Source organism: Syzygium oleosum, unplaced genomic scaffold (assembly GCF_021117445.2).
Source record: "Syzygium oleosum isolate NSW1041296 unplaced genomic scaffold, Sole_v2.1 Sole_v2.61, whole genome shotgun sequence".
Lineage (NCBI taxonomy): Eukaryota > Viridiplantae > Streptophyta > Magnoliopsida > Myrtales > Myrtaceae > Syzygium > Syzygium oleosum.
In genome coordinates, this window is record NW_026607545.1 from 151826 (window position 1) to 177829 (window position 26004).

Genomic DNA, 26004 nt, shown 5'->3' on the forward strand with positions numbered 1-26004 from the left:
ATGATCTTGACTGTATAGATTTCCCGTGTCATGATTTGATACGGGGTCGTCATTTGAAATGTCTAAATAAGGGAAGATGACAACTTTGAATGTATATCGTGGATTAGACATTAAACTCGGGATTGCCTTACATCATTGAAATCATATTATTTGATTTTGTTTGGAAGAAATTTTAGGTGGGTAAATTAAATAGAGCGAAACATTTCTAACAAGTTCTCACTTTTCAACTATTTATTCATTGAAAAAGAAACTATTTATTTATCGAACCACCCATTTTCTTTTTAATCGCAAATATATAGTCAAAGGTGAGTCTTCCCTGCTCCTTCACAAAACAATAACAAGATAAAACAACCGGTACGATTAACATGTCTAATAACTTTCCACTTCCGGACACCTTCTTATGTAACCGCCCGTTTTCTTTTTAATCACAACTACCAATCTTCACTCACGCGCAACGCTAATATCTAACATGGGTAAAAATACGTCATACCTTCCCATACTCCGATCCACTTATTATTGCAAATCCTTTAATTCGAGACTTTCTAATTGCTATTTCAACTTCGTTAATGGATTTCAAGAAAGACCCATTGTCCTCGTCACTTTCCTAATCCCTACCTCGAGTATTTGGTAATGAATGAGGGGCAATCTAGTCTTTTAAACTAGTTTTAATGCACATTTGCGCATTTATAAAGTTTAGGATAAATATATATATGCCGGAGAAATAAAACCATGAACCTCTTTCTCTCTCTAGTCCAAGTGTGACCCAAAATCATAACCGTCCCTACGCACAAACAAACCATCCTATCCTCAAAGAATTCGATCAGAGGATCAGCCAGTCGCTATCGCTATCACCATCCTCCAATCCCTCCCATCGCTATCCACCACCCCCACCCAACCCCAATGTCATCTTCTCGAATAACCTCGCTCGCAATGTCCACGAAACAAGTATGATCGCGCGGGTTTTCGAGCACATGCAACCACAAATTCACACGCATCGTTACGTCGATGAATCGAGTAGGACCCTCGTCCCGAAAAAGGCGTTTCGACGCGTCAGTTACGCGAGAAATAGAGTACGACCGAACCGATACTTCTTTGTCATATCAGCATTTCCTCCTCAAGTGGGCCCGTTTTATGCTCGTGCTCGGTCCAGAGTGGAAAAAGAGAAGGGATAATCTTATAATGGACCCGATCGATTTATCCTAATCATCTTCGTGCATATGAAACTCACGTGATTAACTAAGGCGGTGAATTTGATGCGATGGTTTCTAGTTAGGGCAAGTACTACTCGTTATACGATCGGCCAAAGCTTCCTTGTTTCCTTTTTGCCTTCCGGATGCACACCATCGTTGGGTCAACCCTCGCTGCATCACGGTGCACGCGTGGCAGGACGCCATTGGTGGGAAGGATCTTTCGATCCGGGCCCACGTCAATAATACCCTACGCGCGGGACCACGGAAGAATCCGCGTCAACATCATCGGGAGCGTCAGTGTCTCTCTCTCTCTCTCTCCCAAACACGTAGGAGCAATGAATGAAGGGCAAAGTTAAGATGCGGATAGGATGATTTGATTACATCGCCTCGAGATGTACACCCCCACTATTTTATTTCTCATCCGACGGCCGAGAATGTTTTCTCTAGCGTGAGAGAGAGAGATAGAGAGAGGGTAGGTGCCCTATTATTGTTAGTGGTCGGTCGCGAAATAAATTGAGGAATATGGCATGTCTAGTTTTAACCGATACGAAGTACAGAAATGAATGAATGAATGAATGGTAAAGCTCAAATACAGTCTACGGATGAACCGAAGGTAACAAACATATGTTGTGCAACATTCGTTCGGTGAGCTAATCTAAACATTACGAATTTAATAAGGGCTAATACCACCAAAAACTTTAAACCGGTACATTCGTGCAATATTTATTCCGAATTAATATTTATGTTAGAAAAACCTCCCAAATTGGTACATCCGTGCCACATTTAGGGAAATGTGGCCCAAGTTTGGGTAAATATGGCATACGTATACCTGTTTGTGATTTCTTATGATACAAAAATTAGTTTGTTGTAAATGTGATACGAGCGTACCGGTTTGAGATTTTTCGTAGTATTTATTCTTGGGTGCATTTGTTTCTCAAAAAATGAATGATTGGAAATCGTTTTTCTATAAATGATTGATTATATCGCCTTGAAAAATTAGTCAACAAAAAGTATTTTCTTTATTAATAGCAAATTATACCTAATTATTTTCGTCCATTTATTCTTAAAAGACATACGGACAATTATTTTTAGGAAATTTATTTTCAAATTACTAATTTTCCTCGGAACAAATGCTACCATTAATTTAAAGCAATTGTAATGTAATATATATCAAGGGATATGCTGTCATTTTTCCAGAGACAGTGACCTGTGGACATGTCCTATTGTCTGGGCTCATGATGAGATATTGTGATTTTCTTTTCCTGGTTCACTCAACTAGAAGTAGGTCATCCAATTCCCTTGCTTTTTTTATTTGTCTTTGGACTCCTAATATGTTCTGGTTTTGGGTTCTTTGAATTGATGGGCTTCCTCCTCTCTGAAAATCTAATGTTGGCATGTTATGCATACGTTGATGTGTGATATTGAGGATGTTGTGGACCAAACCCAAACCGGATTCGAGGAGGGACTGGCCCTGCTGCTGGGTTGACCTTTGCAACAGAACGTTTTCCAGGCTGAATCCACGAGTGGCAAGTTGCAGATTGAATGCTTGGGCGGCGACAAGCATGGAAACTTTAGGCCCCTATTTGAGTTCTTCCTTTGGTAATCATCATGTTGAAAACAATTTGGAAAGGCTCTTACATATATCGTGGATTACACCCGTATCTGCAAGACGAGTAATTAAACCCTTTGAATCAACCTCCCTAGTTGTGTAGATTTCATTTATTCTCTTGTGCCACGACATAATTCATGAGCATGAATGAAATTCCAACATATTGACATCATCTTTGTATGTTTGATAGATCTATCAGAGTGGAAATTGGTGTCAGTGTTCCTTTGCTTACTGGTTAATCCAACTCATCCTCCTTTGGAGATGTGTGGAAATTGGCAAGTTACTTTAAGAGTTGATGGTCCTAATTTTTTTGGTTGACTTCAGAATTTACACTTAAAAGCCTTTTACTCCCAAGTGAAAATCTGCAAATAACAATCCTATCCATATTACAATCGCTACGTTACCGGCACCCTCATAGCCTAAGGGGAGCTTGGTGACTATAGCTGCATGGCTGCCAAATCAGTTCGTCTTCCGTGTCCCGATTATAAAATTAAACACCTTCACGAGGGCTTTATTCTTGATAAACAGAAATGGCAAAAAACTATCCATGCTTCAGACATGCTGCCAAAATGCCAAAGCCTATGAACTGGAGCTCAGTGAGTTGCTTAATGCAGCTAGAAGACTACTGGCTTTTGCATGTCTGAGTATGTCATCTTGTTTCCAGTTTTATCTTATGTAATGACTAAAGCTATACTTTTATTTCTTGTTAACATAATGATTTGATGTATCGAATTGCTGTATCTGTCATTCTGATTGTGATGTTTTGTGATATTAGTACCGCAAGTTGAAGAATTCTGCTCATAGTCAGAGCTTGAGAGTTCCATTTACTTCTCAAAATCCTTTGCCTAAATGGGTTGCAACCCAATGTTTATATTTGCTAACTGGCAGGTTATGAGTATGATGAAGAGACATTTGAGAAGATATTTAGATGCATATATGCATCTTTTGGTGCAGCTGCACCTTACACCGTTTTTCCAGATCGACTCCCAACCAGTCTTGACGTGGCTGTGTCAGGAAGGCTTTAAAGTTGGAATTGTGAGCAATGCCGAGTACCGATATCAGGACATGATTCTTCCTGCTTCGAGATTAAACCAGGTAGACAAACTAGCGGTACATGACTAACCAATAATTGTGGTTTCGCCGTTTTGCAGTTTAGCTTTACGCCGTGATGAGCCTGAATTTATGGTTTGTTGTCCCCGTGAATGGTCTCGTAGACTATCAATTTAATCTCAGCCTGGATAAGTTGATTTAGCTTGCTTTGATAACAGTAGATTTTTATGCTCAATCTAATTGGTTGTGTATATGCATATACATATAGTGTGATATTCTTGGGCGTATCTATGGCTTAACATCACAATGGCATGCATACGCTATTAACTATTTGAGTTACTGATTGTTACAGAATCGTGATAAAGTAATGCATTTTTCAAAACCTTTGAGTAAAGAGGGTCTATTTCAGGGGTCCCTAATGGGACTTTGGTGTTTTCTCAGGGCTGGGGTGTGGAGAAACCGGACCCCAGAATTTATGAAATTTCCCTCTCAAAGGCTGGAAGTATTGCACCTGAAGAAGCACTGCACATAGGAGACAGCATGCGTGAGGACTTCGTGCCAGAAAAGAGCGTACGAATGCATGCATTGTTGTTAGACAGGTTCAAGATGTCTGATGCTGAGGAACGGAGGAAATCCGGTGCAGTTGCGCTTCCCGACCTGGTGGCTGCAGGGACTGCAGGGATGAGGAAGTTCCATTGTAGTTTGTCCTATTTTTCACCGAGATACTGTTGTATGTATATATGTCTCAGTGACTAGTATTTGGCGGGAGGTGCCATCCCTAAATTTTGTTCTGTCGCCTCTGCAACTACCGACAGTCTTAAGGAACAATGTTCTGAGCTTGGTATAACATTCTGGCCATTTTCTTTGTGCATTGTGAGACTCTGTGCACTGATATAGCATCTCGCAAGGGCAAACTATAATCTTGTGCACAAAAATTGTCTCTCGCGTTATGGAAGTTCTTCCACAGCAAAGCATAATAAACTTCCAGTTACTCTGAGAGTGACAAACTACGTGTTATAGAAAGCCAGACAGAGAAAGATAAAAATTTCTGCGAAATCAACCGTTTAGAACATTGTTTCGGTACATCGCGCTTGATCTGACAACAAATCATCTCTCAGGGCTAAAGGAGGCGATAGCGCAAGGGCTCTATGTCGAAGTTGTAGTCTATCTTCCTCTTTTATGCTTGGAGATGAAACAAGAATTATTCTGGTTGGTGTCATCCTGAGGTTGTCTTTGCTGTGCTAGTGCCAAGATTACTTTGAGGGCTTGTCGACAGATGGGATGATGGACACACGGTCAGTTCTCTAACTTCAGAGGGTAAACTGCCTTGCAAGGTATGCAGTCAAGTTTGGTGTCATCCTTGCTATGCCTGGTGTGACATCCCAAATCCCATGTTGGATGGAGATATCCTATTGTGCAATCATAAGGAAACACCTACCTCGAATGGACAGTATTTTGTGTGGTTATTCACAGTACTTCTTTAAGGGTTTAGCCGCGTGAAATAGGCCGGGTCGTTGTAAATGATATTAAGTTGATTCGTGGATAGCTGCTCTAACGAAGACAGGGAGCAAGAGAGCGATCATAGGAGTGAGAGAGCTTGGACAAGATGCGGCTATTGCATTCTTTTAGGATAAGGGAAGGGGCAGGATTAGATTGGACTTCACATTGAATTAAATAAGGTTAGATGTATCCTGGGTCAATACATGGGAGGATGACCATGACCCTACTTATGGATTGGAATTAGTTCGTACACAAGTCTTTAGTGATTGACATCCCTAGCCAGCTTATCAACGATCACAGCAACTACAAAAGGCTGCACCGGTAACTTGGTCCGGTCCCCTCTCTTCATCACTTTGGTTTATTTAGTCTTTGACTGGGAAGAACCATGGCGCTCTGTTATTATCCTTTTTCGGCATATTTACACAAATGATTTCTTTATTTTGGCTCAACATGCAATGTCGTCTTTGAACTTTTAATTTGTTTATTGTGATTCCTAAATTTTTGGTAAATATTCAATTTAATCCCCAAATTATATGAAAATATCCATTAATTCATGTTAACGGAATTACTAATTCGGCTTCCAATCTAGTAAGTTTGAACGGTGGACAAAAACAATAACGTTACACGTGGGTTATCCATGTAAGATATTTAACTCGAATAAGGATACACAAATTCACCTCATCAAATAACATGGATAATCATTTTTTCAAATTAAACAATTTAAAAGGACTATTATATTCTAGTTTGAGTTGATTATGGATAATTCACTTGTAACATTTTTTTTTATCCACCGTTCAAACGTACCAGATTAGAAGCCAAATCAACAACTTCCGTTAACTTGAATTAATGGAAGAACAACATTAAATATTTTTGTACATTTCAAGGACTAAATTGAGCATGTACAAAAAGTTCAATGACTATATCGAACAAATTAAAAGTTCAAGGATCATATTGAACAAATTAAAAGTTTAGAAATGATATTACACATTTGACCAAAGTTGATAAATCATTTATGTCATTTTCTCCCTTTTTTTTCCTACTTCATAAGCTACATATGGAGAATGAAGATGATATTGTTTAGATCCATTGTGGTGAGCTAATGGGGGAGCTGGGGAGGAATTTGAGAAGTAGATGGTTGATTTTGTTTTGGTCGAATAGATGATTGATTGATGAAGTGAACATGGAGACTTTCGTTCTGCAAATACAGGGGGCTAACGCCGAGGACTTTGGAGTTTTTCAAGGTTGTGGGACAGCAGGTCCGCGCAACGGAACAAACATGTCCTGATCAAAGAGGCACGCGCAGCCATCAGCCGATGTCACTCCTCTCTTTGACTGATTTGCCCAAGCTTCTTGATTTAGTGGTCACGTGGGAGGAAAAATTTGCCTGAGAGCCGCACCAGATCCTGAGCCTCCTTGACAAAACTAATTAAGTCTTAAGTCTCTCTCAGCAAGAATTTTGGATGGACCCGTAATCCTGCTAAAGGACATGGTTATCAATTTAGTAGACCGAAAGTCACAAATCTTTTGTATGGCGTTACGTTTAGTCCCAATTTGAATAGATAAAAATGGTGACGTGACACTATTTTTGAAGATAAAATTAGTTCATTGTGCCTTTTTTTTAAATGATGCCATGTCAACTTTTTTTAGCGAGTAAGCGATCAAAGTAACTCAAATGAAGAAAGTTAAAGGGACTTAAATAAGCGATCGAAAAGTTATGATATCATATTGAGCACAGTACATGAAATCTAGTAGGAAGTATCTTATACGAGACGACACCGTGGGAGGGAAACACAAAAGGGGGAAGCATAACAACTCGTTTGTTGCAAGTTTATGAAGCTGTCACTACCCTCTAGTTGTAACCGAGGCAATCTAGTAGGAAGGGTCTTTTACGAGAGGATAAGAGCATCATGCATAGGACATGGACAGCTCACAAGGCAACACTCAGAAAAGTCCTGTGGCTGTGAGTCCACCATCACTTGCCTATGAAACAAGCATCCAAAACTGTCCCACTTCGAAAGACTGCGACCTCTTGCCAAACTTTGTACAAGACGGTAAAAAGGATGGGCCATGATTGGAGGGGGAAAAGGGTGTCAAGTCTTCTCCTACAAATATCACGGTAGTATTTCAAACTTCATCTTAGTTTCGTCTATTCAAATGTGAGTCTACCATCACTTACCAATGCATCCAAACCGTCCCACTTCGAAGGACTGCGACCTCTTGCCAAACTTCGTACAAGACGGTAAAAAAGGATGGGCCATGATTGGAGGGGGGAAAGAGTGGTGTCAGACATTTGAGCGTGTCTTCTCCTACAAATATCACATGTCCATCGGGTAACGGCGAATAGAGCTTCCAACTAGTATTTCAAACTTCCATCTCAGTTTCTCTATTCAGTGAAACCATGAATAGTTTCAATGAAGAATCAACAAATGATCAGGTTGGACAGAGAAGTTACTGGAGATGGAGCAAGCAAGATTTCTTCCCAGAAGAATCCTTCAAAAATTGGGGAACCTATAGATCTGCCTTGTCGCAAATTTGTTTCCGGCTGAAGGATAGGATCAAAGGCAGGTCGGACGATGTTGTCGAGGTCGAGGAGCTCAGGAAACGGAGCGAGAACGACATGAAACGTTGCCTAAACTGGTGGGATCTCACGTGGATTGGATTGGGAGGTCACATCGGAGCAGGCATTTTTGTGCTCACTGGCCAAGAAGCTCATAAACATGCCGGACCAGCCATTGTCCTGTCGTATATCGTAGCGGGTGCATCTGCAATGCTTTCAGTCTTCTGCTACACGGAATTTGCGGTAGAAATCCCCGTGGCAGGTGGATCTTTTGCTTACTTGAGGGTAGAACTAGGTGATTTCGTTGCATTCATAGCAGCAGGGAACATACTCCTGGAAACCGTTGTTAATGCTGCAGCAGTTGCCAGGGCTTGGACTTCCTACTTCACAAACTTACTGAACCGTCCCTCCAACTCGTTGCGCATTCATACGAGTCTTCGAAACGGTTACAATCTCCTGGACCCGATCGCCGTTGCTGTTCTGTTTATTACTGCCACAATTGCAATGATCAGCACAAGGCAGGCTTCGCGCATCAATTGGATAGCATCTGTAATCAACACCGTGGCAGTTCTTTTCATCATAATTGCAGGATTCATTCATGCAGACACTACTAATTTAACACCTTTTATGCCTTACGGGCCTAAAGGGGTCTTCCAAGCAGCGGCTGTTGTATATTTTGGGTATACTGGATTCGATAGTATATCTAACATGGCTGAGGAAACAAAGAACCCCTCGAAAGATATACCAATAGGACTGCTCGTATCTATGTCGATCATCACGGTGACATTTTGCTTGATGGCTTCCGCGCTTAGCATGATGCAGAAGTACACTGAATTAGACGAAAATGCAGCCTTCTCTGTGGCTTTTCAAAGCGTGGGAATGAGGTGGGCGAAGTATCTGGTAGATCTTGGAGCTCTGAAGGGCATGACAACCGTTCTTATTATTGGGGCCCTTGGCCAAGCACGGTACACCACTCATATTGCGCGAGCCCACATGATCCCGCCGTGGTTTGCCCTTGTCCACCCCAAAACTAGAACTCCCATCAACGCAACTCTTCTGATTACCATTTTAAGTGCTCTCATGGCTTTCTTCTCAGGCCTGGACATACTTGCAAGCTTGTTATCTGTAAGCACGCTATTCATTTTCACAATGATGGCAGTCGCTGTTCTTGTGAGGAGATACTATGTACGAGATAAAACACCTCGACAGAACCTGCCGAAGCTGGTTGCTTTCTTGCTGATAATTGTAGCATCCTCTATAGGGACTTCAGCTTACTGGGGATTGAACCCAAATGGCTGGATTGGGTATTGCGTAACTGTACCACTTTGGTTCTTGGGCACTTTAGGGATTTACAAGTTCTTGCCACAGCAGAGAACGCCAAAAGCTTGGGGAGTTCCTCTCGTCCCATGGATTCCATCATTGTCTATAGCAACAAATGTGTTTCTAATGAGTTCATCGGGTTCTGCAGCTTTCCTACGATTTGTAATATGCACCATAGTAATGCTCATTTACTATATTCTCTTTGGGCTCCATGCAACCTATGATATGGCACATCAGCCACAGCAACCCGAGGCAAAACCTCAGCAGGCGGACATTGAAGACGAAGGCCAAAGCAACACGCGGGAGGCGCATGTTTCTTTCCCTTAAAAGTCTCACACTTTTCGAGCTCTAAATATCTATCGGCCATTTAGGCACACAAACAAATCAGGAAGAGACTTCAGCAAGTTTTAGATAGATCATAGCAAGAATCTGTCTCTTCCTTGCCAGAAGCAATAAAGTTAATAGTGTTTCTGCCATTTAATCTCCATAGCCTTACATGCTTTCATTATGCAGCTGCCTCTTGAGCAAAATTTCTTCAGTCGGTGAGAAGCTTCTCTGCATTCATTTCACCGAGAATACCTGAAATCAGTGCCAAGAGACGTGTTCCAGTAGAACACAAACTTTGACTCAGACGATCGTTCTCACAAGAGTTATCGTACAGAGCTATTGACCTTCTATACACATTTTGCCATACTAGAAGAACCACAATGCACAATAACAACTGTTACATTCTACCATCACTCCAGCAAGTTCTGGCTTTTACTGATGCTTTAGGAATTTCCGACTGCTACATCAAATCACTCAGCACCCCGACACTTGACTAAGATGCATTTCCACTGGTTTCTTGTTCCTTCTGATGCATGCAAACCAACATGCCAGGTAAACACGGAATGAATCCAAAAGCTTCCAATTCGATTCGAGAGGGACTTGTATTATACGCTGAGATTTCTCTTGCTTCTTTTGTTGGACTACATGCCCACTGGCTCCTGAAGTGGCTTTCGTAACTGATGAAAGCAGGGCACTTGACTTGGAATTACAAGAGACGTATCTCATACTCTGGATTAGTAACCACACGTTTCTTGTAACCACACGAGACAATCAACATTTGCAATCCAGCTGAGATCGTGACACGTGCCCACAATCGATTCGGAAGGTTGAAAGTAAGAGTTTAACCCAATCGCAGTTTCCCAAGGCAGAGGTACCGGCACTCGAGAGTCCATGGTTGCATGGCACCAGGCAAACTGATTAACGAAGGCTGATTTTAATGGTACAAAGTCATACAGACAAAGCAAAGCTGTGGCTCAAATGTTATTCAATAACACGTCCCGTTCAATTCGCCAGAACACATTCATTACAAAATGGGGAAGGAAAAAGAGAGCTAAGATTAACGGAACATATTCATCCAATGTGAGCATCCCAGTTTTATTTGCTGCGCTTCACAGCACGGTCTCCCTTGGCCCTTCTTGGTCGGTTCCTTCCCGCAGCGCTTCAGCAAATGTAGATGAGCAACGATCATACCCTCAAAAATGACGAATAAAACAATCTCCTAGGGTAATTTCGATTCGATTTGCTCTCGTTGTTCTTCGCGATGGAAGAAGCACTTCTCATCGCATGTTCTAATTCCGTGATTGAGTACAAGCAACGGGGTTAGAGCCGGATGAATAAAACTGCAATCAAACAGTTTTAAAGGTACAAATAAAGTAACAAAAGGTGAAACAAAGTTGCTTGGCATTTCCAGTGAATCTAGAAACAAACTCTCTTGTCCCGCGTGGGAAAATTATCAAAAAGGTCCTAAATTTATAATTGTGCCAGTTAAGTTGTAAATTTTTTTTTGTGCCAATTAAGTCCTAAACTTTTTGCATTTATGCCAATTCAGTCTATCTGGTCAATTTTGGCCTGCCGGCACTAACGTGGCATGATCAGCGATGCACGTGCAGCGCTGACGTAAACAATTTTTGATAATATTTTAATTTATTTTTTATTTATTTTTCCTTCCTTCTTCCTTAGGCCGATTGTTGGATCGCGGCGATCAGCCAGAAGCGAGGGCCGGTGAGACGAGCTCGACCTTGCTTGCCCATGGTGACGTCGACCACACCCAACCACTAGTGAGGTGTGCCCTCACATGCCAACAAGCCCCTGCTAGATCCGACAAGGGCAAACCTCACCAGCGGCTAGGCGAGGCGTTGAGGCAGCAACCTCGCCAAGGTACTAGTGACTCGGTTGGCCATTGTCGACGCCCTAACGACGATGGGGCAACAGCCACTCTGCCTATATTTTTTTTAAAGCCTTTAACTTTTTTAATTTTTAATTTAATTCAACTAAATTTTAGGTTAAAATCTTTTTAATAGCCCTTGATCGGCCATCATTTAGCTGGCCAGCGAGATCAAACTCTTATTTGAAATTGCCATGGCCACTTCAAGCCTTTTGTGTTAAACAAGATCTATTTCGAGTCTTTTTTTAAGAAAATGATGACACTTCATGTGTTTATTTGAAATTTTCCCATATTATTTTTGTTTATTTGAATGCTCTATGTTTAGTGCGCGCATTTTTCCCAAGCCAAGTACAACCTGAATCAGTTCGGTTCTTTAACCCCCCCTCTCCCTCTCCTTCGTGAGAGCTCTCTCTCTCCCCTTCGCGAGAGCTTCCATCTCCCTCATCGGGAGTCTACCTCTCCACTTTGTTGGAGTTTTCTCCTTCTTCAACGCATCATCTTTACTTACTTCTTTCTTCATCGATTTTTCATTCAAGGTTTGCCGATACCCCCTGACTGCGACAAAGCCGATCTGTTTCGTCCGTGCTGTCTTGTTCTCCGCTGGTTGTGCATCAGCGAAGGAGATGTTCCTTTGGCAGCGTCTCGGTGATGCCGATACTCGAGTGGTTCCCTGCCCCATATTTCATTGCTGAGTGAATGCACACCCAGCGTTTGTTCTAATGCCTGATAGAAAGAAAGAGGAAAAAAAAAAACTATAAAATCTAGCGAAAAAAAACAGAAAAGGCTCTACAGCTATTCTCTACATCCTAGGTAGCTCCCCCTTTGCCTGAATGAAGCTTTTATGTTGGAATTGTCAAGGGTTGGGCACACCTTTGACAGTCCAAGCTTTAAGAGCACTCGTGGATCAAGATAGGCCCGATGTAGTGTTCTTAATGGAAACCAAGAATCAAGAGCTAGTGGTTCGAAGAGGTAACAGAAATCTAAAGTTCCAAAACTACTTTGTGGTGAACCCTGTAGGAATCGGTGGGGGGTTAGCTTTAATGTGGAACGATGGGTTTTCTTTGAGTGTAAACTCAGCTACAAATGAATTTATTGATGTTACAATGGAGGATGCTGAGCTGAGGAACTTTTTTAGGGTCACCTTTGTGTATGCACCAACTATTTTCCAGGAAAGAATGAGACTATGGGAACAACTTCAGGAATTGAGTGCCCTCAACACCTTACCATGGGTGTGTTTAGGGGATTTTAATGAAACGTTGTATCATTGGGAAAAGGTGGGAAGGAGAACAACAGAGATGTATAGAATGAATGCATTTCGAGATTTCCTCAATGCTTGTGGTTTAATGGATTTGGAGAGCAAGGGTTGCGTTTTTACGTGGGCAAATAATCGCGAAGGGAAAGGATTTTGTCAAAAAAAGACTTTGATAGGGCTGTTTGCAGCATCGACCGGAGAGTTTTATTTCCTGAAGCTGAAGTCTACGCACTACCAGCTATAGGCTTGGATCACAGCCCCCTCCTAATGATATTATCAGCAGAAAAGGTAAAAAGAAAGAAAATCTTTAAATTTGAAGCCTTTTGGCTAGAGCATGAGGAATGTGGCAGTATCATTAAGCGAACTTGGAACCTGTCCTGTTTGAAAGAGGAAAATTTAGTGCAGAAAATCAGAGTAGTAGCTGCAGAATTGGCTAAATGGAGTAAAGAAAATTTTCAGAATAGCCATGAGAAGATAAAGCTCTAGAAAGAGGAGCTGCAAGGTATAGTTAACACTCAAGTGTTGCCGACCAATTTATGCAGGAAAAAAGAACTGGCTGAACAGATCAAGAAGTTATGGCGACAAGAGGACATGTACTGGGGGGATAAAAATACAAAATTTTTTCATGCTACCACAATTCAAAGGAGGCAGAGGAATAGAATATCCATGCTAAAAAATGCTGAAGATTACTGGGTTCGGGACACAAAGAGCTTGAAAGAAATGACAGTGGACTTTTTCAAAGAACTCTACCAACTCAGTGGGTCCCCGGAATTTTGACCCTGTTTTGCAGCAATGCCCTAATATTGTCACAGCGGAGATGAACCAAACGTTAAATGCTGAAATCACAATGGGAGAAGTCCATAATGCTGTATTTCAGATGGGTCCCTTAAAAGCGCCGGGGTCGGATGGTTTGAAAGGCCAATTTTATCAACACCATTGGGAGGACATTAAACAGGGAGTTTTTGATGAAGTACAGTCTTTTTTCAGATCCGGACATCTTAACCCAGAGTTGAACAGAACTCACATCACTTTGGTCCCAAAAGTTCAGAATCCAGAAAGGTTAGACCACTTCAGACCAATTAGCCTGTGTAATTTTGCTTACAAAATAATATCTAAAGTCTTGGCAAATAGATTGAAACCGTGGCTTCCAGAACTCATAGCAGGAGAACAAAGTGCTTTTGTGGGAGGCAGGCAAATCCAAGACAATATTTTGATAGTGCAGGAAGTTTTGCATCAATTGAGAATAAGAAAAAGAAGGAGAAAATTTCAGGCTGTGTTGAAATTAGACATGAAAAAGGCATATGATAGAGTGGAGTGGGATTTTCTGGAGGCATGTTTGTTAAAGATGGGATTCAGTGAATGGTGGGTAAATAGAGTTATGAAATGTGTTACCTCGGTATCTTTTAGTGTGAAGTTTAACGGCGAACCACTACCCTATTTTCAACCATCGAGAGGCATTCGGCAAGGAGACCCCATGTCCCCTTACTTATTCATCTTAATGGCCAACATCCTCTCGGCTTCGATGACAAAAGCAATTCAGAAGGGTACTCTAGTGGGAATAAAGTTGAACAGGGTTTGTCCAGTCCTTTCACACCTACTTTTTGCCGATGACTCTATTTTTTTCTTAGATGGAAATGTGAAAGAATGTCAGAATTTAGCAATGATTTTGAATCAATATTGTTTTGCATCTGGGCAAGCAATAAACTTAAACAAATCTGGCATTTCTTTTTGCTCAAACTGCCCATAATCATTGAGAAGAAACATGGCAGCTGAACTTCGAGTCCCTGAAGTAGAAAAGACTGGGAAATATTTAGGGATTCCTTTGGATTGGGGTGCCTCGAAAAAAGAAATGTTTGCATGGCTTTTAGCAAGAGTGAACAGGAAATTAGAGGGACGGAAAGAAAACTTAATTTCGAAGGCGGGGAAGGAGATTTTAACCAAAGCTGTGATACAAGCTCTTCCTCAGTATGCGATGTCTATCTTCAAAATCCTAGTGTCGATATGTCAGTCTATAGAAAAAAGAACTGCTGCATTTTGGTGGAAGAGTGGGGAATCACGAAGAGGACTACATTGGAAAAGATGGGAACTGCTCAAAACAAGAAAAGATAAAGGGGGGATGGGATTCAGAGACTTAGTAGCTTTCAACAGAGCAATGCTTGGAAAACAAGAAGCATGGAGGCTATCTCAGAATCAATCATCTTTATGGTGCCAAATTCTAAAAGGAATTTATTTTCCTTCAAGCTCATTCTGGCATGCAGGGAGGGGTTCTCGTCCCTCTTGGGGTTGGCAAAGTTTGTTGATGGGGAGAGAAAATATCTCAGAATCAGTGATATGGTCAGTGGGAACAGGAGAAAGCATTAACATTCGAGAAGATAGATGGCTAAAAAAAGGAATTATAGGGGGACCCGCAAACTTGAGTGACCCTACAAGAGTTGCTGAATTAATCATACGAGGAGAGATGAGTTGGGATACCCACAAACTCAGAAGACTTTTTGAAGAACAAACAGTGCATGAAATCCTAGCCGTTCCCCTGAATCCTCGGCCTACACAGGATAAACTGATGTGGACAGTTACAAAATCAGGATCCTATTCAGTTAAAAGTTCCTACAATTTGATTAGAGAGAAGGACAACCCACAACATAGAATGCAAGCAACATCATCTTTCCAGCCATCCCGCAAGCTTTGGCATCATATTTGGAACATGAAGACACCCCCCAAAGTTAAAATCTTTCTATGGAGCACATGTCAAAATGCACTTCCTACAACAGAGAACCTTTACAGGCGAAAAATCATACCTACGCCAGCATGCCCTTTCTGTGATCAAGAAGAGGAATCAGTGGAACACCTATTCTTGCTCTGTTCTTGGACAAACTCGGTTTGGACAGATCCTGAAGTAAACATCCAAGTTTCGCGTTAAAATCTGACGCGAATTGAGGTATGGTTCCAAGATCAGATTTTACAGCCAGGTAACCCACTTACCTTCGATGCAGTCGCGGCTATCTTATGGTTTATCTAGAAAGCGAGGAACGATTTTGTATTCCGAAGAAAACCGCCAAATTCAAGAACCCTAATTGACTCCGCGCGGACGATGCTCGGAAATTTCAACAAGTGGAACAATCAAAGTTTGAAACTTTACACAGAAACGACTCAATTCAATCGACAAAGAATTGGATCCCACCGAAAAACCTTACCTTCAAAATCAATATAGATGGAGCTTTCCTTGAAGGCGCAACTGAAGGAGCTATTTCGGGGGTCCTCAGAGATGAGACGGGAGCTCTACTAGATGGATTTGCCATGAAGGTTCCAGCTTCGTCGGCGCTTTAGACGTAAACTTTGGCTCTGATCGAAGCTTTGAAGCGATTTCAATCGAGGAGAGAGAGAGCGAGCGGGTGATAGAGTCGGACTGTGTAGAGTTAACAGATTCGGTGCAGAGGAAAGTACACGTGCAGTGGGAGCTGGAAATCTTAATAGAAGAGGCCAGGCTCCTTATGGACCAATTGACAAATATTTCCTTGGCTCATTGTTGCCGTTCCGCAAATCAAGTAGCAGATTGAATCGCGAAGGCCCAACGTTTGAATACCCTTTCGTCTATTTGGTTAGCCCGTCCTCCACAATCTCTAATCTCCATGGGACCTGCTATGTTTGGATACCTCTATGTCCGGGTTTTTGTTTAAGAATTCTTCAGTTTAATTAATATCGAGATTTTTTCGACCAAGAAAAAAGTACAACCTGAACAGAACAGAAACCCTTTATAATTCTCACCCCAGTTCAACCTCTGCTCTCTTGCCACTCTGCTCGTCTCTCCGTAGCCTAAGCCCCTCGCCGCTGCCATCACCAGGTTTATCGTCTCTCTCTCTCTCAAGTCTCAAGCCCTTTAGGTTCTTTCTTTCTCCGGTTGTTCGGTGTTTACGTGGGAGCATCTTCTGGGCTTGTTCAAGAAAGGGTTTTTATTTCGTTTCCTTGAAATGGTTTCTAGAATTTCTTTTGCTTAAAGCTCTTCAAATACTTGCATTAATCAGGAGAAATGTGAGTTCAATGGGTCATAACTTTTAGTTTGTATGATTTCTTGTTGTTAACTGTTAGAACCTGTTGGGGGAAAACAAATAAAGGTTTCACTGGATGCAAGATTGACCCACATTGAGAATGAGAACCAATTGGAAATTAATTTGCATATGTGAACCCGATTTCCAGATCAATTGGTCATGTTTGGGAGACAGCGGGCCTTGTAATTAGCTCGTCAAGTCGTGGGATAAGATGTTTATTTATGTGAAATTGGCTCAATTTTGTCCAGTGGCAGTTCCTCATCAAAGGTTTTACATCCACACCTGTACACTCAATCATGTAGCATCTCCCATGGGTGGTAGTCCTTTTACAGTAATGGAGAACGGACATGTTGTTTTCTTTCTATCAGTTGTCCGAGATTTGTTACCTGATGAGGGTAATAATGGATCATGGTGAACTTCACAATCTTCACAGGCCAATATAAGACATTGAGGAACTTGTCTGCACCATAGGCGTGGTATTGGGCATTCCAGGAGATGGGGAAGCGAGAGAAGAAGCAGAGACACCAAAGACACCCTCGCAGAGCAGCCTCTCATTATCTTGAAGGAGGAGAGGATAGTTTCAGTTACGAAAACTTGCCCTCAGCTTCGAAGCCTCCTCTTTCCGATGAAGAGGATGAGGAAGAGGAGGTGGAGGAGGAAGAACAAGAGCAAGAACATGACAGCCGAAGTCCATCACTAGACATTCCATCAAAATTCCTCCTCTACCAACAATCTGTCCAGGTCTGCGGTTCTTCGACTCTGTCTAGTTTCAATTTCTTCCTGAGAAAAGATTTATGCATAAAATTGAATTCCTTCTAACAATTTCGTGCTCGTAGAACTGTAATGAGTTTTCCCTGTATTTCTCTTTGAATGCAGTCGCCCAAAGGAGATATAAGCTATTTGCAGAAATTTTTTCTCATGTATGTTGGTGGAAGGCAGCCCCTCCATCTTCAAGAAGATTTTTGTGGGATTGCTCTTCTTAGGTATATTAAACACTTTTGGTCACTCTAGTCATCCTTGATGACCAAGTTATATAAATTCACCAGAAAATAATACAATCAATATTGAATGCATCCTAGGTTCCTTAAAATCAGAGTATTAGAAACTAATTGCGATTGGATGTTCAATAAAGTATGTGTTCACTGACATCACTTATTCAAACTGGACTGCTGTTCTTGATCCTTCTTTATTTGTGCCTGTAATTTTGTTTGCTTCTGCAATTTGGTGACTTGGTTATGGAGACGTCTTCGTATCTTGGTGAAAGAAATAGGTTCGTGTTGGTCATTTAATTGCTTACTCTTAAATCAATTTGCAGTTTGTTTTTGAATGTGAATTATGGAGAACTTTGATTCTTCTTCGGATATTTGAAAAATGTTCCATCTCATGCACATTAAATTTATGAATGATATCAAAGAACGATCCGGAAAACCGAAACTTTGATTGGCACATCTCTTTGATCATCTAGTCAGTTAGTAGACTGATGATGTTTCCCTTATTGCTTGATTAGCGTTGCATTTGTTTCGGCCAACATTTCATTCTTTTGTGCATTTGACAGCATAGAGTGGCTCCGAAATGACCCAAGGCACAAATGTGATTTGCGGCACTTGTGTCCAACCACCAATAGGTATTGTTTGACACCAAGGACACCTCAGACACAACCACAGTAATCAGTCTCTCATTATCTTCCTGCTCTGTCAGATTTAGTTATTTGGTTGTACCACCGCCTTTGCCTTTCCTTGGGCGCTTCTTGCAATCCTTAGCCAGGTAGCTAGGCTTATTGCAAATAAAACATGTCCCTTGGAATTTTTGGGACTGTTCCTTCTGCTTGCCTTTTTCTTGAAATGACTTCTTCCTCTTCCTATCTTGCTTGGAATTAGAAAACTCCACAGTGTTGGCCTTCGGTTCCATAGGAGGGTTTGCATTTCTCCTATTGTCCTCCTCGATTCTGAGGCGCAGAATGAGATCTTCAAGGCTTATCTCTTTTCCGTTTATGCTTCAAATAATTTTTGAAGTCAGACCAGCATGGAGGCAGCTTTTCAATAATAGCTGCCACTTGGAATGATTCACTAAGTATCATTCCCTCAGCAAAGATGTCGTTCAGAATTATTTGCAATTCCCGGACTTGATTCATGACAAATTTAGAATCCACCATCTTGAAATCCAAGAATTTGGCAACCACAAATTTCTTGGTGCCCGCGTCCTCAGTTTTGTATTTCTTTTCTAAGGACTCCCATAACTGTTTAGTAGTTTTAATGTTACAATAAACATTGTATAGAGAGTTTACCAAACAGTTAAGGATATAATTTCGGCATAGAAAGTCTCCATACTTTCTAGCCTCCAACTCCCCAAGCGTCATGACATTTTACTCATCTAGGCTAATTATCGAGCATATCTCCGATAAGTATTTGATCAGATTCAGCATGGTCAAATAGAAGAATCTTCTTCTGCCACTGCTTAAAGCCTGCACCAGCAAATTTCTCCGGTTTCTCATTCGGTGTTACTGGAGATGGTACCATCAAATTAGGCTAAGCTTGTTGAACCATTTCTCCAGGAATTGAACCATACGCCATTTGGCCTGTACTGTTGTGAAAAACAGTCCCGGGTATGTCAGTTAAACGACTTGCACCCATATCACCATAAATGGTTTTAGCCCGAAGGCTCGTCGCATTTGCTGCCACAACACTAGGCCACGAGGTCTGAACCTCACCAGTTAAAACGACCATAGGAACGTCTCCAGAAACATTCTGGATATCATTGGGTACTTGATTGTTATCAGCCATCTCGATTTTCTGATAAAAACAACAAACAGTAAGCTAATCGCCTTAAGATTGTTGGAAAAAATAGAAGAACAAATTATGTAACACTGTTTGTTGTAACCAGAATAAATTTGAGAAAGTGATAATAAAAGTAAAACAGGAGGTGAGGTACGGCTAGCCGAATCTCTTTAAGGCGATTAGTTTCTGCCAACAGTGCTTAGCAGCTTCACGAACTGTGCTTCCTAAGATACAACACCTCGAACCTGTTTGTATTAGCACTATACGAGCAGGACTCTATCGAACACTTCTTGAAACCAGCACACTTGAGGAATATTATTGAAGAGAAAACTCAAGAGACGCTGTAGATGTACTTCGAGGAATTCTTTCTCTATGTCTACTTTGAACTCAGAAGACACATTTATTTATAGACGAGAGAAAATAACGGTTACACGTGCACGTATGTTGAGCCATCAACACATAACGGTTAAACGTGCACTAATGTTAAGCCATTAACACATAACGGTTACACGTGTACTAATGTTGGGCCATTAACTCATAACGGTTACAACACTTATCAACAATCACAGCAACTACAAAAGGATGCACCGGTAACTTGGTCCGGTCCCTTCTCTTCATCACTTTGGTTTATTTAGTCTTTGACTGGGAAGAACCATGGCACTCTGTTATTATCCTTTTTTGGCATATTTACACAAATGATTTTTCTATTTTGGCTCAACATGCAATGTCGTTCTTGAACTTTTAATTTGTTCATTGTGTTTCCTAAATTTTTTGTAAATGTTCAATTTAATCCCTAAACTATATAAAAATATCCATTACTTCAAGTTAACGGAATTACTAATTTGACTTCCAATCTGGTAAGTTTGAACGGTGGTAAAAAAAAAACAACGTTACACGTGGGTTATCCATGTAAGATATTTAACTCAAATAAGGATATACAAATTCACTTCATCAAATAACATGGATAATCATTTTTTCAAATTAAACAATTTAAAAGGACTATTATAAATTCACTTGTAACATATTTTTTATCTACCATTTAAACGTACCAGATTAGAAGTCAAATCAATATATTCCGTTAACTTGAATTAATGGAAGAACAACGTTGAATATTTTTATATATTCTAGGGATTAAATTGAGCATGTGTAAAAAGTTCAATGACTATATCGAACAAATTAAAAATTCATGGATCATATTGAACAAATTAAAAGTTTAGGAATGACATTACACATTGGGCTAAAGTTAATGAATCATTTATGTTATTTTTCCCTCTTTTTTTCCTACTACAGAAACTACATACGGAGAATGAAGATGATATTGTTTAGATCCATTGTCGTGAGCTAATGGGGGAGCTGGGGAGGAATTTGAGAAGTAGATGATTGATTTTGTTTTGGTCGAATAGATGAATTGATTGATGAAGTGGACATGAGACTTTCGTTCTGCGAATACAGTGGGGTAACGCCGAGGACTTCTGAGTTTTTCAAGGTCGTGGGCCAGAAAGTCTGCGCAATGGGACAAACATGTCCTGATCAAAGAGGCGCGCACAGCTATCAGCTGATATCACTCCTCTCTGACTGATTTTCCCAAAAGCCAAGCTTCTTGGGATTAATGGTCACGTGGGAGGAAAAATTTGCCCAACACCAGCACAAGAAGTCGCCTCGACAAAAATGAGTCTTAAGTCTCTCTCACCAAGAGTTTTATATCTTTTTAGACCATTTCAGAATCCTGGATGGCCCCGTAATCTTGCTAAAGGCCATGGTTATCAATTGAGTAGACCGAAAGTCACAAATCTTCCGTATGGTGTTATATTTAATCCTAATTTGAATAGATGAAAATGGTGACGCGATACTATTTCTAAAGATAAAATTGATTCAATGTGCCTTTTTTTAAATGATGCCACATCGGCTTTTTTAGCGAGTAAGTGACCAAAGTAACTCAAATGAAGAAAGTTAAAGGGACTTAAATAAGTGATCGAAAAGTTATGGTATCATATTGAGCGCGATACATGAAATCGAGTAGGAATTATCTTTTACGAGACTACACCGTGGGAGGGAAACACAAAAGGGGAAGCATAACAACTCGTTTGTTGCAAGTTTATGAAGCTGTCTCTACCCTCTTGTTGTAACCGAGGCAATCTAGTAGCAAGGATCTTTTACGAGAGGATAAGAGCATCACGCATTATAATATCCAAGGACATGGACAGTTCACAAGGCAGCACTCAGAAAAGTCCTGTGGCTGTCAGTCCACCATCACATACCTATGAAAACAAGCATCCAACACTGTCCCACTTCGAAAGACTGCGACCTCTTGCCAAACTTCGTACAAGACGGTAAAAAAGGATGGGCCATAATTGGAAGGGGGAAAAAGTGGTGTCAGACATTTTAGCGTGTCTTCTCCTACAAATATCACGTGTCAATCGGGTAATGGCGAATAGAGCTTCCAACGAGTATTTCAAACTTCCATCTCAGTTTCTCTATTCAGTGAAACCATGAATAGTTTCAATGAAGAATCAACAAATGATCAGGTTGGACAGAGAAGTTACTGGAGATGGAGCAAGCAAGATTTCTTCCCAGAAGAATCCTTCAAAAATTGGGGAACCTATAGATCTGCCTTGTCGCAAATTTGTTTCCGGCTGAAGGATAGGATCAAAGGCAGGTCGGACGATGTTGTCGAGGTCGAGGAGCTCAGGAAACGGAGCGAGAACGACATGAAACGTTGCCTAAACTGGTGGGATCTCACGTGGATTGGATTGGGAGGTCACATCGGAGCCGGCATTTTTGTGCTCACTGGCCAAGAAGCTCATAAACATGCCGGACCAGCCATTGTCCTGTCGTATGTCGTAGCGGGTGCATCTGCAATGCTTTCAGTCTTCTGCTACACGGAATTTGCGGTAGAAATCCCCGTGGCAGGTGGATCTTTTGCTTACTTGAGGGTAGAACTAGGTGATTTCGTTGCATTCCTAGCGGCAGGGAACATACTCCTGGAAACCGTTGTTGGGAAGGCAGCAGTTGCCAGGGCTTGGACTTCCTACTTCACAAACTTACTGAACCGTCCCTCCAACTCGTTGCGCATTCATACGAGTCTTCGAAACGGTTACAATCTCCTGGACCCGATCGCCGTTGCTGTTCTGTTTATTACTGCCACAATTGCAATGATCAGCACAAGGCAGGCTTCGCGCATCAATTGGATAGCATCTGTAATCAACACTGTGGCAATTCTTTTCATCATAATTGCAGGATTCATTCATGCAGACACTTCTAATTTAACACCTTTTATGCCTTACGGGCCTAAAGGGATCTTCCAAGCAGCGACTGTTGTATATTTTGGGTATACTGGATTCGATAGTATATCTAACATGGCTGAGGAAACAAAGAACCCCTCGAAAGATATACCCATAGGACTGCTCGTATCTATGTCGATCATCACGGTGACATACTGCTTGATGGCTCTTGCGCTTAGCATGATGCAGAAGTACACTGAATTAGACGAAAATGCAGCCTTCTCTGTTGCTTTTCAAAGCGTGGGACTAAGGTGGGCGAAGTATCTGGTAGATCTTGGAGCTCTGAAGAGCATGACGACCGTTCTTATTATTGGGGCCCTTGGCCAAGCACGGTACACCACTCATATTGCGCGAGCCCACATGATCCCGCCGTGGTTTGCCCTTGTCCACCCCAAAACTAGAACTCCCATCAACGCAACTCTTCTGATTACCATTTCAAGTGCTCTCATGGCTTTCTTCTCAGGCCTGGACATACTTGCAAGCTTGTTATCTGTAAGCACGCTATTCATTTTCACAATGATGGCAGTCGCTGTTCTTGTGAGGAGATACTATGTACGAGATAAAACACCTCGACAGAACCTGCCGAAGCTGGTTGCTTTCTTGCTGATAATTGTAGCATCCTCTATAGGGACTTCAGCTTACTGGGGATTGAACTCAAATGGCTGGATTGGGTATTGCGTAACTGTACCACTTTGGTTCTTGGGCACTTTAGGGATTTACAAGTTCTTGCCACAGCAGAGAACGCCAAAAGCTTGGGGAGTTCCTCTCGTCCCATGGATTCCATCATTGTCTATAGCAACAAATGTGTTTCTAATGAGTTCATCGGGTTCTGCAGCTTTCCTACGATTTGTAATATGCACCATAGTAATGCTCATGTACTATCTTCTCTTTGGGCTCCATGCAACCTATGATATGGCACATCAGCCACAGCAACCCGAGGCAAAACCTCAGCAGGCGGACATTGAAGACGAAGGCCAAAGCAACACGAGGGAGGCACATGTTTCTTTCCCTTAAAAGTCTCACAGTTTTCGAGCTCTAAATATCTATCGGCCATTTAGGCGCACAAACAAATCAGGAAGAGACTTCAGCAAGTTTTAGATAGATCGTAGCAAGAATCTGTCTCTTCCTTGCCAGAAGCAATAGAGTTAATAGTGTTTCTGCCATTTAATCTCCATAGCCTTACATGCTTTCATTATGCAGCTGCCTCTTGAGCAAAATTTCTTCAGTCGGTGAGAAGCTTCTCTGCATTCATTTCACCGAGAATACCCGAAATCAGTGCCAAGAGACGTGTTCCAGTAGAACACAAACTTTGACTCAGACGATCGATCTCACAAGAGTTATCGTAGATAGCTATTGACCTTCTATACACATTTTGTCATACTAGAAGAACCACAATGCACAATAACAACTGTTACATTCTACCATCACTCCAGCAAGTTCTGGCTTTTACTGATGCTTTAGGAATTTCCGACTGCTACATCAAATCACTCAGCACCCCGACACTTGACTAAGATGCATTTCCACTGGTTTCTTGTTCCTTCTGATGCATGCAAACCAACATGCCAGGTAAACACGGAACGAATCCAAAAGCTTCCAATTCGATTCGAGAGGGACTTGTATTGTACGCTGAGATTTCTCTTGCTTCTTTTGTTGGACTACATGCCCACTGGCTCCTGAAGTGGTTTTCGTAACTGATGAAAGCAGGGCACTTGACTTGGAATTACAAGAGATGTATCTCATACTTTGGATTAGTAACCACACGTTTCTTGTAACCACACGAGACAATCAACATTTGCAATCCAGCTGAGATCGTGACGCGTGCCCACAATCGATTCGGAAGGTTGAAAGTAAGAGTTTAACCCAATCGCAGTTTCCCAAGGCAGAGAGGTACCGGCACTCTAGAGTCCATGGTTGCATCGCACCAGGCAAACTGATTAACGAAGGCTGATTTTAATGATACAAAGTCATACAGACAAAGCAAAGCTGTGGCTCAAATGTTATTCAATAACACGTCCCGTTCAATTCGCCAGAACACAATCATTACAAAATGGGGAAGGAAAAAGAGAGCTAAGATTAACGGAACATATTCATCCAATGTGAGCATCCCAGTTTTATTTGCTGCGCTTCACAGCACGGTCTCCCTTGGCCCTTCTTGGTCGGTTCCTTCCCGCGGCGCTTCAGCAAATGTAGATGAGCAACGATCATACCCTCAAAAATGACGAATAAAACAATCTCCTAGGGTAATTTCGATTCGATTTGCTCTCGTTGTTCTTCGCGATGGAAGAAGCACTTCTCATCGCATGTTCTAATTCCGTGATTGAGTACAAGCAACGGGGTTAGAGCCGGATGAATAAAACTGCAATCAAACAGTTTTATAGGTACAAATAAAGTAACAAAAGGTGAAACAAAGTTGCTTGGCATTTCCAGTGAATCTAGAAACAAACTCTCTTGTCCCGCGTGAGAAAATTATAAAAAAGGTCCTAAATTTATAATTGTGCCAGTTAAGTTGTAAATTTTTTTTTCTGCCAATTGAGTCCTAAACTTTTTGCATTTATGCCAATTCAGTCTATCTGGTCAATTTTGGCCTGTCGGCACTAACGTGGCATGATCAGCGATGCACATGCAGCGCTGACGTAAACAATTTTTGATAATATTTTAATTTATTTTTTATTTATTTTTCCTTCCTTCTTCCTCAGGCCGATTGCTGGATCGTGGCGATCAGCCAGAGGCGAGGGCCGGTGAGACGAGCTCGGCCTTGCTTGCCCATGGTGACGTCGACCATGCCCAACCACCGGTGAGGTGTGCCCTCACCTGCCAACAAGCCCTTGCTCGATCCGACGAGGGCGAACCTCATTAGTGGCTAGGCGAGGCGTTGAGGCAGCAACCTCGCTGAGGCGCCAGTGACCCGGTTGGCCATTGTCGACACCCTACCGACGATGGGACAATAGCCACTCCGGCTATATTTTTTTTAAAGCCTTTAATTTTTTTAATTTTTAATTTAATTCAACTAAAATTTAGGTTAAAATCTTTTTAATAGCCCTTGATTGGCCATTGTTTAGCTGGCAAGCGAGGTCAAACTCTTATTTGAAATTGCCATGACCACTTCAAGCCTTTTGTGTTAAACAAGACCTATTTCGGGTCTTTTTTTAAGAAAACGATGACACTTCACGTGTTTATATGAAATTTTCCCATATTATTTTTGTTTATTTGAATGCT

General features: G+C 41.5%; 3 protein-coding genes, 1 long non-coding RNA gene and 1 pseudogene across 6 annotated transcripts; 4 read left to right on the forward strand and 1 right to left on the reverse strand.

The window, feature by feature from the left end:
• Positions 1-3346: 3346 nt before the first annotated feature.
• LOC115692102 (uncharacterized) lies at positions 3347-4605 on the forward strand (annotated as a pseudogene).
• Positions 4606-7593: 2988 nt separating this feature from the next.
• Positions 7594-9764, forward strand: LOC130137109 (cationic amino acid transporter 5-like). Its single transcript, XM_056307852.1, has one exon. The coding sequence runs from the start codon at positions 7748-7750 to the stop codon at positions 9551-9553; it is 1806 nt and encodes a 601-aa protein (XP_056163827.1). The 5' UTR covers positions 7594-7747; the 3' UTR covers positions 9554-9764.
• A 2156-nt stretch (positions 9765-11920) lies between these two features.
• LOC130137121 (uncharacterized) lies at positions 11921-16110 on the reverse strand. Of its 2 annotated transcripts, none has more exons than XR_008815759.1 (3): positions 15670-16110; positions 15486-15578; positions 11921-12161 (listed from the first exon to the last, which is right to left on the reverse strand). It is a non-coding gene; the product is annotated as an uncharacterized LOC130137121 (long non-coding RNA). The 2 variants fall into 2 exon arrangements; XR_008815758.1 differs by having other exon boundaries at positions 11921-12108; positions 15670-16097.
• Positions 16111-16392: 282 nt separating this feature from the next.
• LOC130137119 (uncharacterized) lies at positions 16393-18545 on the forward strand. Of its 2 annotated transcripts, none has more exons than XM_056307872.1 (4): positions 16393-16528; positions 17167-17474; positions 17610-17716; positions 18289-18545. In XM_056307872.1, the coding sequence occupies exons 2-4, from the start codon at positions 17229-17231 to the stop codon at positions 18398-18400; spliced, it is 465 nt and encodes a 154-aa protein (XP_056163847.1). In that variant the 5' UTR covers positions 16393-16528; positions 17167-17228; the 3' UTR covers positions 18401-18545. The 2 variants fall into 2 exon arrangements, with proteins under 2 accessions (XP_056163847.1, XP_056163848.1); XM_056307873.1 differs by having other exon boundaries at positions 16394-16528; positions 18294-18545.
• Positions 18546-21929: 3384 nt separating this feature from the next.
• Positions 21930-24560, forward strand: LOC115666354 (cationic amino acid transporter 5-like). Its single transcript, XM_056307871.1, has one exon. It carries the CDS (start codon positions 21997-21999, stop codon positions 23800-23802), a length of 1806 nt encoding a protein of 601 aa, XP_056163846.1. The 5' UTR covers positions 21930-21996; the 3' UTR covers positions 23803-24560.
• Positions 24561-26004: the final 1444 nt, after the last annotated feature.

Coding starts and splice junctions, on each gene's coding strand:
- LOC130137109 (XM_056307852.1), top strand. CDS start 7,748: ATGAATAGTTTCAATGAAGAATCAACAAATGATCAGGTTGGACAGAGA.
- LOC130137119 (XM_056307872.1), top strand. CDS start 17,229: ATGGGGAAGCGAGAGAAGAAGCAGAGACACCAAAGACACCCTCGCAGA. Junction 17,475..17,609: donor TCTACCAACAATCTGTCCAG/GTCTGCGGTTCT, acceptor CTTTGAATGCAG/TCGCCCAAAGGAGATATAAG. Junction 17,717..18,288: donor TGTGGGATTGCTCTTCTTAG/GTATATTAAACA, acceptor TGCATTTGACAG/CATAGAGTGGCTCCGAAATG.
- LOC115666354 (XM_056307871.1), top strand. CDS start 21,997: ATGAATAGTTTCAATGAAGAATCAACAAATGATCAGGTTGGACAGAGA.